The sequence below is a fragment of the Vicugna pacos genome, chromosome 12 (genome assembly GCF_048564905.1).
Source record: "Vicugna pacos chromosome 12, VicPac4, whole genome shotgun sequence".
Lineage (NCBI taxonomy): Eukaryota > Metazoa > Chordata > Mammalia > Artiodactyla > Camelidae > Vicugna > Vicugna pacos.
Window position 1 is genome coordinate 9,612,930 of NC_132998.1, and position 12,238 is coordinate 9,625,167.

Sequence of the window (12,238 nt, forward strand, 5' to 3'; positions counted from 1 at the left end):
GGGATGGCGCGTCAAGGGGGCGAGGGGCCCTCCCCTTCTCTGGCCACCGGAAGATCAAGGCCTTTTCCACCCTCCCCCCTTCCTTGTGCTCCCTGTGATGTCAAGGTCAGAAAGACCTAGTCACGGTCAAGGCTAAAAGAGGAAGAGCCTGGTTGGTTGCAGAAAGTCTCTGGCCCCCTCCTCCTCCCAGAAGCCCCTGGCTCCCCAGAGCCCCTCAATACTCCACCAGCGCTGGCCTGGAAACACATCTGCCTGAACCGGCACTGGCACTTGGAGGTTTTGAGGAGTGGGTTCCCGACACATCATCCAAGTCAGACCCAGATGGGTCCTAGGTGGGGAGTTCTCTTCTGAACAGAGGGAGCTGCCTGCCGCAGGGTCCCCAGCTGCAGTCCTCTGAGAGATGGAATGTCCCCCACCTTATACCCACACTGGCCTGCTGACCCAGCCGCCTGTGGATCAGCCTCAGGAGCAGATGGTCTGGAGACAGTCGTGGAGGGATCTCCCAAGAACCGCTGGCCTTGCTCCCTCAGGTGGGTTCCTGGCTGTGGGACTGACTACTGGCCGACAGGCCCGTTCTGCTGGCCCTAGGTCTGAGGACTAAGATGTGGGTTGGGGAAGGGTTTTTTCCCCCCAAGCTCAGGAAAAGATCTAACTGAGCCCTCCCTGGCTGCCTGGTAGAGTGACCTCCAGACGGAGAGTCCTGTGAGGCCCCAGCTCAGCCAGGTCCCCCAGCCCTGTCATGAGGGAGGCCCACGAGGAGTGCGGAATGCCACTGGATTATGAGAAAGATGACAGGAGCTTCAGTCCCAGAGGAGAAGGTCTGTCCATTTCCCGGGATGCCTCTGGGCTCCCAGCCCTTCAGACCTTTTCTGTCCACTTGCATCCTCATATTTATAGCATCCTCACTCTCACACAGACACTAGGAGACTGGCTTTGGGAAGAAAGGCTTTTTATAGATTTGAATAAAGAAAAAAAACACACTGTACACGCTGAGATGAATGCTGGTTGACAACATTGCTACAAATGCATGCACACAGGCGGTAAAGGCTGAGAAAATTCTCCACTGGTCAGAGTCTCTACACTCACACAGCACACCCCTTCGCAGGAATGCCTCACAGAGTTTCCCAGTGAGAACGCCAACTCTTGAAGGAAGGAAAGGCAAGGGACCAACACGATCAGAGAAGGAATCCTACTTTTTCCCAAATTCATCTTCCCAGAACACACATTCACACAATCCGTGCCTCACACAGAAGTTTCCATTCTCATGCTTACTTACTCTTATGGGAGAGGCATCTCCAGAATGATCCAGGCGTGATAATCCTCCAAAATCCCTCCAGGTGTATTTAATCCAGTGCACGAGAGGTGTGTTAACCTCCTGGCACACTGGGGCTCACCGGGACTCAGAGGGACTGCAGTGCTTATCCCGGTCACCGGCGTCCAGGTGCAACCCCAAAGAGCCTATGCAAGCTTTCTTCTTCTTTCTTCCATCACCCCCTTCTGGAGCCTGAGGGCGGGTCCCTCCGTGTGGGAAGACTTGCTTATTTGACTTCGTGTGGGTTTGTATGCAAAAGCAGAAGGATGCCTCAGAGAACTCAAGAATTCTCTTTCCCCACAGAGTCTCCATCTTCCACTATGCTTACCGCTGTGCTATGGGACTACCCAATGTACCCGCAAGTCAAGAGAGGTGGGGATCCATATCAAGGGAGCCCCGGGCCTCTTGTCTACTCGGTTTCTTTTTCTGATCAAACACACACATTTAATCTTCAATTCTGTCCACCTCAGAGGAGACAGAGGTTCTGGAAAGAGGTTAGGGTGGTGAGTGGGGAGAGAAAGGGAAGACAGAATTAAGAATGAACTTTATTCCTGGGAGATTCACCTATTACCTCCTAAATCCGTTTTGCTCAGTGTTTGATTCTTTGGCAGTTAACCCAGAGTTGAAATGGAGTGGAACAGGGCTGGCAGTCACATCAGCGGTAGAGCCTCTGCAGAGGGCGAATTCTTCGGGCTCTTTGTCTTTCAGACTTGGAGTGTGTGTGTGTGTGTGTGTGTGCACACGCGCGCATGGGTGTGTTTCACCTCCGGAAATATTTATTTAAATAAAATTTCAAGAACTTCAGCCATCTGGCAAAGGGAAATCAGAGAACTCTGATTTCCAACCCAGTGCCTCCAGTTTTTCTGTGTCTCAGGAGAGGGAAAATATTATATATAATTGCTGCAGTAAAGATTTAATCTGAGATAACATTGTTTTAGGCTATATTGCTTTTTAAAAGTCTCTTAACCTGACAACTTAACGATCTCATTAACTCTGCCAGATAGGGAGATAGGCACAGACTGATGTGACAGGGAAAACAAATAAGTGGCAGAGTCTACACAGCTCCTGGTTGCCTGGAAGACTGGGGCTCCCAGGGATGCTGCAGAATAAAAGTGAGGCTGGTTGCATGAAGTGGGAGTCCATGGGGCCCCAGTGGCCCTAACTTCTTGCAGAGGTTGGTGGGGAAGGAAAGAGGGCAGCTTGGGAAGGCTGAGGTGGCAGGGCAGCAGGGCAGCAGGGCAGGCTGTGGAGGCCCCTTCCAAGTTCCAGCTCTGAACTGTCTGGAGGGATGTGGGATGCTCTGGGGCAGTAGGGCCCCAAGAGCCTAAATTTAGCACCCCACTGCTGCTGCCGCCGCTGCCACCACTGCCTCTGCCACAGCATCCAGCTCCCAGCTAGGATGTCACTTTCTCAGAACCCAGGTCTGGATCTGAGCCCCGACTATTAACCGAAGTGACCTCACTCACCTGCTCCCAGGCCTTTCCAGTTGCTGATTACATTCTTCTCTCCCCAAGATATACTCATCTATTTCGGGCATCAGGATAGGAAAGAGTTTTCTCCTGTCTAGATAGCAACAACAACCTGAGTAACTCACTTAAGAAACTCAAGTGGAACAAAATATGAGTTTGGGATCTACCTGGCTGGGAGTGATACCTATACCCTTTCCCCTGCCCACCCTGGCTGAGTCTGGGCAACAGAGCCCTGAGGAGCCAGTGGATAGAGGGAGTTTCAGAAGGAATCTGAGTGATAAAATCAAGGCAAAAAAAAGAGATTTTATTTTAAAAACAGGTTTGTGGGTTTTTTTCCTTTTTGCATTCAGTACATTGTCATTCAGACATCACAATACTATATACAGATACACGACATTTTTTTAAAAGCCTATTTTTGATGAACATTTCAAAAGAACACTGTTTTGTCATGTGCCAGTGGGAAAGGAGAAGTGAGTCCCCCACCCCCCAGCACCAAGTTGGCCTTTGAGGAGGGAAATGTTAGGCAGCATCTACATTAGCTGGCTAATTGGGAGCCAGTTATTTTGGCCTCCTGGACTAAAACCGCTTTCCTCCGAACAATGAATAAAAGTGAAAGTGTGAGGCTTTCTCAGCTAGTGCTTCAATGGGTATGAAGAAGTAACTGGAGAGGGACTCTGCTGGGGGACCTACTCTCCATCCCCTTAGAAGAGCAGTTTTTCCTTTCCTTAGCAAAAAGTTCTGCTTCTGTGCCTGGCCTGATCCTCAGCCTGACCACAGAGAGAGAGAAAGAGAAAGAGAGAAGACATATTTAGCAGCGTGGAGGGAGTTTCTGTCTTCCCTGGATGTCTGCATGTTGACTGAGAAGCAGAAAAGAGGCCAAACAGAACAGATGAGGCCGAGGGGGCAAAGGAGCCTCCAGAGAAACTCAGTTTCTTGGTTGGGGAGGGGGTAGGTGGCTCCTTGGCCAATTCCAGCTTTTGTTGAAACAGATAGGAAAGAAAGAAAACCTAAGTGCTGTCTGTATTCCAATCACAATGCCAGATCCCTAATACTTACCATTAATATTAATGTAACTTTTAAAATATGCAGAAAATCTTAACTGGGAAATCTTGCCTAACTAAGGAGTGCCTGCTGGAGGGACAGGGAGCAGGAGGACGGACTGGGAGGAAGGTAGGAGCTCACCAGGTCCTGCACCCGCGTCACACGCTCAGGAGGGTCGTCTACCTGCCTGGGCAAAGGATGTGGCAAGAATGGGATCATGTGGGGTTCCCCAGCTCTGCTTTGGCTGGAATGATCTGGCTCTTCACTGCCACTCAGCTTTCTGGCCAGGCGAGGAGTGACAGCCAGAGTGGGTGAAGGCTGGCTGCCTTCCTCCCACAGCCCACCTAGACCCACCTCCAAAGCAAAGGCCCGGTAGGTCCCAACTGCACAGGGGTGGAGGCTGAGGATGGGGTGGGGAGTAGAGGGCGGCAGAGCGCACCCTCTGATATTCTCTGCCTCCGGCCTCGGCCTCGGCGGTGCCTTTCCTCTTTCTGGTTAACATTAAATATTTGTCTGCACCCGAGAAGCGACCTTCGGTGGGTTCAGATATGATACAAATCAGCAACATAAATAGATGGGGCGGGTGGCCGGGTGGGTGGTCAGGTAGAGTGCAGATGAGGCGCTTTCGATTTGCTGACCACCTTCTTCTCTTTGACCCGCCGGTTCTGGAACCAGATAGTGACCTGGCGCTCCGAGAGGTTTGTGGTGGCCGAGATGCGCCGGCGCTTCTCTTTGGTGATGAACTTGCTGGCCGCGTACTCCTTCTCAAGCTCCTTCAGCTGCACCTTGGTGTAGGGCACGCGTTTCTTGCGTCCGCGCCGGTAGCTGCTCACCTCGGGCTGTAAGGGAACCACGTCTGGGGGGAGAGAGAAGGCGGGCGGCAGAAAGTGAGTCACGGGCTGGACCCAGGACCCAGCGAGGGGCCTTGAAGCTACGTGGTGGGCCAGGCACGAGGTTCCTGTGGGGACTCAGAGGGTGGGAGAACTGTCCTCAAATCCTTTGCACCTCTATTATTAGCAAGGCCACAACCAAGGTGAGACCCCTGGGGTATTGCCTCTGGAGCAAACTTTAAAGTAGGGAGTGCCCAAACGTTAATAACCAAGATAAGTAATATTTTAACGCAATGTTTAAAACACATATAAATGAATGCAAAAAATCCATGATGAACAAAATATCAAAATTGTCAATAAATACAGGGCCAGTATTATTGATTTTTCCTTTTGCCTCAGCCTCCATTATGGCTCTGCACAGTACTCCTGATTAGAACCCTTGTACTCTTCAAGGGGTCCCTCTGAATCCCTTCCCAGTCTGCCAGCCTGCGGGATTGCAGGTATTCAGGCAAACCCTTCCTTCCTGCACTTAGATCATTTAAGCATCAGTCAGTTTATACTCTGCCCGATTATCAGAGGAAGGTGTTCTTTTGCGTGTTTGAGGGAGGGCAAGTCATGGCATGGTGGGCAGGGAGACAGCTTCAGTGGGCACAGACCACCAAGTGGGGCTTCATAATTTTGGTCACTGGCTCCGCACTAGAAATCTGAGGCCTGCACCAATAGATAGAAGAAGAAAAGCTTCCAGGTGAAGCCAGACTGCCCAAGAGGTCCAATGTCATGAGAGGTCCAATGTCATGAGAGGTCCAATGTCGTGAGTCACAACATCCAAGGTGGGAAGTTCTGGCACTGAGATGCAGGGAATCAGGTCCTTAGAAGTAAAGAATCCACACCCCAGGGTGTGCCCACAGAAGAGCCCTTCTTGGGTTACTGTTCACATAAGTCTTCTATAAAAAGAAATCAATGCCCCTCTTTACCCCTACAAATGTCCACTCACCAAAACAGCAAATTCTGCTCCAATTCGCTATCTTCTTCATTCCTCCAAGACTGAAAGAAACTGTCTCCATCCCATGCAGGAATCCTAATCCTGAACTCTAAATTCCTTGTCATCCCACTACTAGTTCGATTTCTTTATGTGCTAAGAATTCCACAGGAGCTAAAGGCAATGTGTGTCACTTATATCCCCCCTTCCACTCCACCCTCACCTCTGCCAATAAAAGGGCACAGGAAAAAAAAAAAAAGCCATAGACACACTTCCAAGGGGAAGTGAGGAACTAGGGAGATTATCTAGTTCACCCTCAATTTTTTAATGTAATTGTTACATGAGGAGGACTGAATATTTGGGGTTTCTCCTTCGTTCTTACTGCCCTTCGGAAGTGTAGATAGTCCAGAATGAGGACACAAAGCTCTTCCTGAAATGCTCGTTCTCACCCCACCTTCATGAAACACCTTCCCTACATCCTTTCTCATTGGGTCTGCTCTCTCCCAGGGAGCCTTGTCTACACAGGATGCAGGGGGGAGTGAAGGGCACGGAAAGAATATAGGAGACAGAGGCGGCTTCAATGGCCTGGTGTGGCTGTCTTCATGATGACAAGAACAATTTCTCGGGAAATTTTTGGACTTGTCACTTTTCTCTGCCTATGTAGGAAGAGGCCAAGTTTTTTTTTTTAAATCTGAAAAACAAAATAACTTCACTTTAACAGAGAAGATCCTTTAGGTTAAGAAGGATTTTTTTGTACCAGACAAATTTTTTAGTCTCTCAGTTCTCAAGTGTGTTTTACTCTCACAGATGTAACTATGATTTGAGAAATAGATCATTCTGGAAGAATAGCAAAACAGAGAGGGTGAGTAATGGTACCAAGAGGTTTTGTTTTTTTTTAAATCCTCAGAACATTTTTTTCAGGTTTATTTTATTAAATTCATTTTACAAGATAAGGAACCTGAGGCTCAGAGTAGGTAAAATAATTTAAGTGTCAGAGCCAGATTTTAAATCTAGATTTTTTTGACTCAACATAATGACACAGTAAGTTCTAAAATGGAAATAGGTCATGTGGTACTATTTAGCTTTAAAATACCTCATTTTCCCTGGAGAACAAATGGAATAAAAGTGAGGTTTGGTTTCTTAATTAACCAAATAATTATCCCTATTTCATTTTCTGGAAATGCTCACAATTATCTACCTAATTTTGGGTCTCCCCAACTATAAATTTCCAATGAGGTTCAATCAACAAACTCCAAGAAATCAGTCTAAAATAATAGGTAACCAGTCTAAACAGGCTGTTTTTCTCTACAGGATGCCAAGTGTTGATTTGGCCAAGTTTTTTTGTGGATCAGACCAAACTGCTGGTTGTTTTGGCCTCCTGGGGAAATACATTCACTCTTGCCTTCTCAAAGAAGCCCCCTTTCATTGCCTGCTGTCTTGTCTGGAAAGGAAGTGGAATCTACAGATGTGGAGACATCTGGAAGCTCAGACCTTGAGTTGTATCTATGCTGCCTAAAGTAAGTAGGGCACTTGGCTATAATTTTACAATCAGCCTTTCCCTAATCTCCCTTCAGAGCACGCGCGCACGCGCACACACGCGCACACACACATACACACACATACACACACCATTTCATACCTGGGAACCTTATAGACACTTTTGAGGAGAAAATAAAAAAATCAGATCAATACTCAGCCATAGCTCTTTCTTGGGGTCCTGTATATGAGTTCCTACTGCCCACTCGCTCTTGACCACCCACTCCCACAATAGGGCTCTGGGCTCCGAAGAGGATCCTGTTCGGCTAGAAATCCTAGCCGTTCTTCCCAACCAAACTCCAAAGGCTTGCCAGTAGGAACTTTCAGTGTGGCCCAAGGAGCCCCTTTCTTTCTCTCTGTTACTCTCTCCCCCAATCCTATCTGTGTCTGTCTCTCCCTGTCTCCACCCAGCCCACCTCTTGTCCCTGATTCTCTCTTGGAATTTCTGCCTCTCTCTGTCAAAATAAAAAAAAAATTGTCTACCCTCACTATAGGGAGAAAAACAAAGAGCAGTGAAGCAAGGGTCTGTATAATTGGGCAAAGGAAGAAGCCACAACTCATCTTGGCCCTAATTATCTGGATCTTTCTGAACAATTGCCTTCATCTCCCACACCAGCCCAGACTGCCATAGATGAGGTTTCTCAGAGCCAGAGGCGCTGAAGAGAGACAGCAGTGTTTATGCCTAGATGCTGCCGAACAAACCACAATTGCATAGACAGAGTTATCTGGAAATCTCACTACTTCTAAAAGATCTCTGTGTGGGTAGGAAGATGGAGGGTGTCTGAAGATAATTTCTTTTTCATCTGCCTTTTGCCTGGACCTCTGCACTCACTGAGATACACCAGCCCGATTCTATTTCCACACGAGTGTGTGAGCACACTGCTCCTGAGGCACACTGTGTTTTATATTCACTTTCATGCTATATTTTGCAAGTGTATACATCTGTTTGGCTGTATTTTTTTCAAAGATTTTTTTTTCTAGGAGGCTGTGACCAAAAAAAGTGTTTATTTTTTGCAGGTTCTTTCTTTCTGGGAATCTTTAAGATGTTTATTTTGCTCAAAGATATTTCTGAGCTTCTCTCCAATCCTTCATCTCCACCTTGCCCTACATGCATACACAGGATGACAGAGCAGCTCTCTCTTCACCTCTTCACACTAAACCCATTGCCCATTGCTCTAGACCCATGCCTCCACCCAAGGTGGGCCTGGTGGGCATCAGCTCCTCTGCCCTTCAGCCCTTTAGCATGGCTACCAATGCTCCAGGAGTTCCCCATCTTCCAAGAAGCTTCCCCTCTGGTGAGATGGGGAATTAAAGGGTCATATTTCCACAACACATTATTGTATGTCTACACATGAGTTGCTTGTCTTCTAGAAAAGTACTATTACGCATTTCATATTAGGTAGTTAATAACAAATCATATAATGTAAAAATATTAGTCATTACTGAGTAATGCACAATAGTGTACTAAAATTCTATCACTTTAAGTCTTCTGGCAGCCAGAAATGGGGATATCTAATATGGGTCCCACCCTGGTATTCTCTTGTGTTACATTAAGCAATCTTATAATATTGACAAGGATGTTATTTTCTATGCTTTCTAACATTATTCAGTGACTTTTTTTAAAACCATCTGCCCTTGCTCCAATCCCGGATGCAGAGGAATTTCAGGCCCACCTTAGGGGTCTTTAGGTTTATACCTCCCAATGAAAATATCCCTGTCCATATGTAGAGCTGGGGGCCCTTTGATCAGTACGTAGAGACATATATGGCTATCCTAGGCCCCCAGGACCCCTATACATATCAGAATGGAGGCAGTCTGTCCTCTCGCACTGAGCTCTGCTTATAGCTAGAGCAGATCCAAGCTCTGGATTTGCTAGACCCTGAATCCTGATCTCTCTGCACACCACTGAATCCAAAGCTCCTGGTGTGGTTTTGAGAAACCTGGAACTGGTCTTTTCCCCCTGGAGAGGGAGAGGGGTTGCAGGATCCCCTCCTGTTCAGAGATTAGCCTCAATTCGAAAAGGAGCAGAATACCGGTGAATTTCAACCCCCCACCCCATACAAGAGGAGGGGTCCCCAGCCCGGGCCTGGACCTCAGATCCCTCCAGAACAGGTCTTCCTTTCCCCCACCTCTCATTCTCACTCCCCTCTTTCCGTGTCTAAGGCATGGGTAACTCTCTTACTCCTCCACATTTGGGGGAGTTGGCAATGTGAACACTCACAGGGTTTGAGCTCAGTATATCAGAGAGGAGGCAAAGAATATTATATCACAGGAGAAGGATGTGAACTCCCTTCTCTCCACACCCTCTCCAGAGATTTTAGCTCTCCTGCTCCTTGAACAATCAGGAAATTTGTGGCCGAATTCTTAAAATGATCAATCAAAGAAAACAAAAAACATCCTACATTTCTGTAAGTACCAGCAAATTAGACTCCTATTTTAAATTAAAAAAAAAAACCAAACTGTCCAGTGCCTGAATGATCTTGGAAATTCAGGCAAAGAAAATGTTTGGGGGTTCTTACTTTTTTCCCCAATTATTTGGTGGGTTGAGCGTTTTGTCCTGGTGGTTTGGGATTCCAAGGCACCCAAGGCTCACCCCACCCCCATTCGTGGCCGGAAGCGGGCTTTAGGGGGCCAAGAGCCGCGCTTGAGACTAGAGCCCGCTGGGGGAGGAGGAGGCGAGCTCCCGACTGGAGCGGAGCCGGCGGCCCGGCGCTCGGGCGCCTGTGATTGCTTCACTCTCGGCCGGGCAGCTCCGGGGAACGTGTCGGAGCAGATTTCTTCCCCGACGCATTCCTCAGCACAGCTTGCCTGGCCGGCTCCATCGGCAGCCCAGCACGCCGGGGCCAGACGGCGGGGGTGGCTGGGGCGCGGAGCCCCGGGGCAGGCGGGGCGGGGAGGGGTCCCGGGCGGCGGCGGCGGCGGCGGCGGCGGCGGCGGCACTCGGGCCCCTTCCTTACCTGGAAAGGGAGACTTCCAGAGATGGGCGGACTGCGACTGCTCCTTGGAGCAGTACACCTGACTGTCCCAGCCGTTGGAGAGAGCCCAGTGCTGGTAGCCTTCGACGGGGATGAGCGCGTCATGACGCGGCTCCGGATGCCCGCTGATCCCAGGCACTACCGACACGTCCAGGTAGCTGGGCATCGCCTGGTAGGAGCTGGCGAAGCTGGGATAGAAGGCGAACTCCTTGGCTCTGGAGGACAGGTCGTCACCGGGCAGGGAGCCCGACGGCTCCGGGTACTTATCGCCTGGGTGGTAGGCGCAAGGCTTTTGCTGCAGGTTCACGTTGTGCGACAGGCGGCAGCCGTAGTAGCTGCCACCGAACGGGTAGCCGTAGCCCAGGGTGGCGCTGGACGAGGTGGGGGGCGCCGGCGGCGGGGCGCACTGGCGGGCCGCCTCCGGGGCCGGGATGTCCGTGTAGACGGCACCTTGAGGGGCGCCCAGGGGGGCCGGCGGGCGGCCCAGCACGGGGTGCGGAAGCAGATCTCGGCAGTGACTGGCCGGGCAGCTGCTACCCAGCCCGTCCATGCTCGGGGCTTTGCCGGGGCTCGCTCCGCTGCAGCCGCCCCCCGGTCCTCCCGCACCGCCGCCTCCCCCGCCGCCGCCGCTGCCGCTCTCCGCCGCGCTGTCCTCATAGACGTACATAAGGCTCTCCGGCCAGCGCGGATGCAGGAGCAGCGAAGTCGTCATGACATGATCTGCTCGAGCTTTTTAAAAACTCCACTTGCCAGAGGCTGCGAGCTAGGGAGACACCTCGCTCCCTTTTCCCCTCCCCCATCCCTCCTCCCTTCCCCCTCCACCCCTCCCCTCCTCCTGCTGGTGCTTCCACCGCCCTCCCTACATTCCCTCTACGCATGCGGGGACACTTCATTAAGAAATCTCCGGCTCCTGCCCGCCGCCCCTCCGCAACCCTCCCGCGTCCACGTGACGCTGCCGGTGCACGTGATGCCTTGGCCGAGTCTCCTGGGGTTCCCACCCCTGGAGGTGGGGCGGGACGAAAGAGATGAGGTCTCTGTCGATTGGTTCTCAGGAGGGGCAAAGAGGAGGGAGCTGGGAGATTTAAAGGGACAGGGCAACGCCCCCTGGCAGGCCTTGGGGAGGGAGTATGAGGAGGGGGAGGCCGAATTTGGCCGACGCAAAGGGGTCTGAAGAGATCAGGACTACTTCTGGGCGCCTCTCCCTAGGCTTTGGAGGCTTATGGGGGAGACAGATCCCTACCCCAAAAGATCGATGTGACTGGATTGGGGCTTGGAACTAAAGGTGGGAGAGACACTGTATTTCTTCCTAAATAAATAAATGAATAAATTAATAAACAAACAAACAAACAAACTGGAAAGCAGGGGGAAGCGCGCGGGCAGGGTATGGGGAGCTCTGGCTCTTGCCTTGGCTGACTCCCCTGGAGCTCCGGCTGGAAAGAACCCGACACTGAACAGCAGGACTTTGATGCCGGGATTGTGTTTCCATTTCCGACTTTCAGCCACTTTCTCCAAAGCCCCAGTTGTCTGCGAGAGACCCTCCCTAGGCTCCTGGCCCGCAGGTCTTCCTCCAGCAGAGCAGAGAGGGCTAGAAGCATGTAATAGCCCCTGAACAATTGTCAGGAGTGCGGGATGCTCTCAATGAAAAATTGAGAAAGAATAAAGGAGAGAGACAGGGGCAGTAGAATAGACTGATATTGCAAATGTACAATGGAAATTAAAAGCCTAGGAGTGAGATTTTTCAAAGAAAAGGGGATTCAGTCTAGGAAAGCTAAAAAGCCCTGCATGTGAACAAGAGCACGCGCTCCCCAATCCCCGTACAAAAGGAAACGTGAGATGTGGGAATGTCGGCAGCGCTGTCTCTTAGGAGGGGTATTTCCCAGGCGCTACTCTGGGAGACTCCGGAGGCCCGGTCCCAGCCCTGAGGATCCGCCTCAGATCTCCCGCCGCCTGGGCCGAGCCTGCAGGCCAAAGGCTGAAGGGCCAGGCAGAGTCGGAATCAGCGCAGTTGCCAGCTGGATAACCCCAACTTTAGCTCCTGTGGCATTACTTGGGTTCATTCCTTTTTAATGTGAAGTGTTTTGATGCTTTGAAGTTGC

The 12,238-nt window shown here is 50.6% G+C and overlaps 1 protein-coding gene across 1 annotated transcript; it reads right to left on the minus strand.

Moving 5' to 3' along the window:
* Positions 1 to 3,064: 3,064 nt before the first annotated feature.
* Positions 3,065 to 10,937, minus strand: HOXC13 (homeobox C13). The gene is made up of 2 exons (XM_072972715.1): positions 10,125 to 10,937; positions 3,065 to 4,678 (listed from the first exon to the last, which is right to left on the minus strand). Exons 1-2 carry the CDS (start codon positions 10,852 to 10,854, stop codon positions 4,422 to 4,424), a joined length of 987 nt encoding a protein of 328 aa, XP_072828816.1. The 5' UTR covers positions 10,855 to 10,937; the 3' UTR covers positions 3,065 to 4,421.
* Positions 10,938 to 12,238: the final 1,301 nt, after the last annotated feature.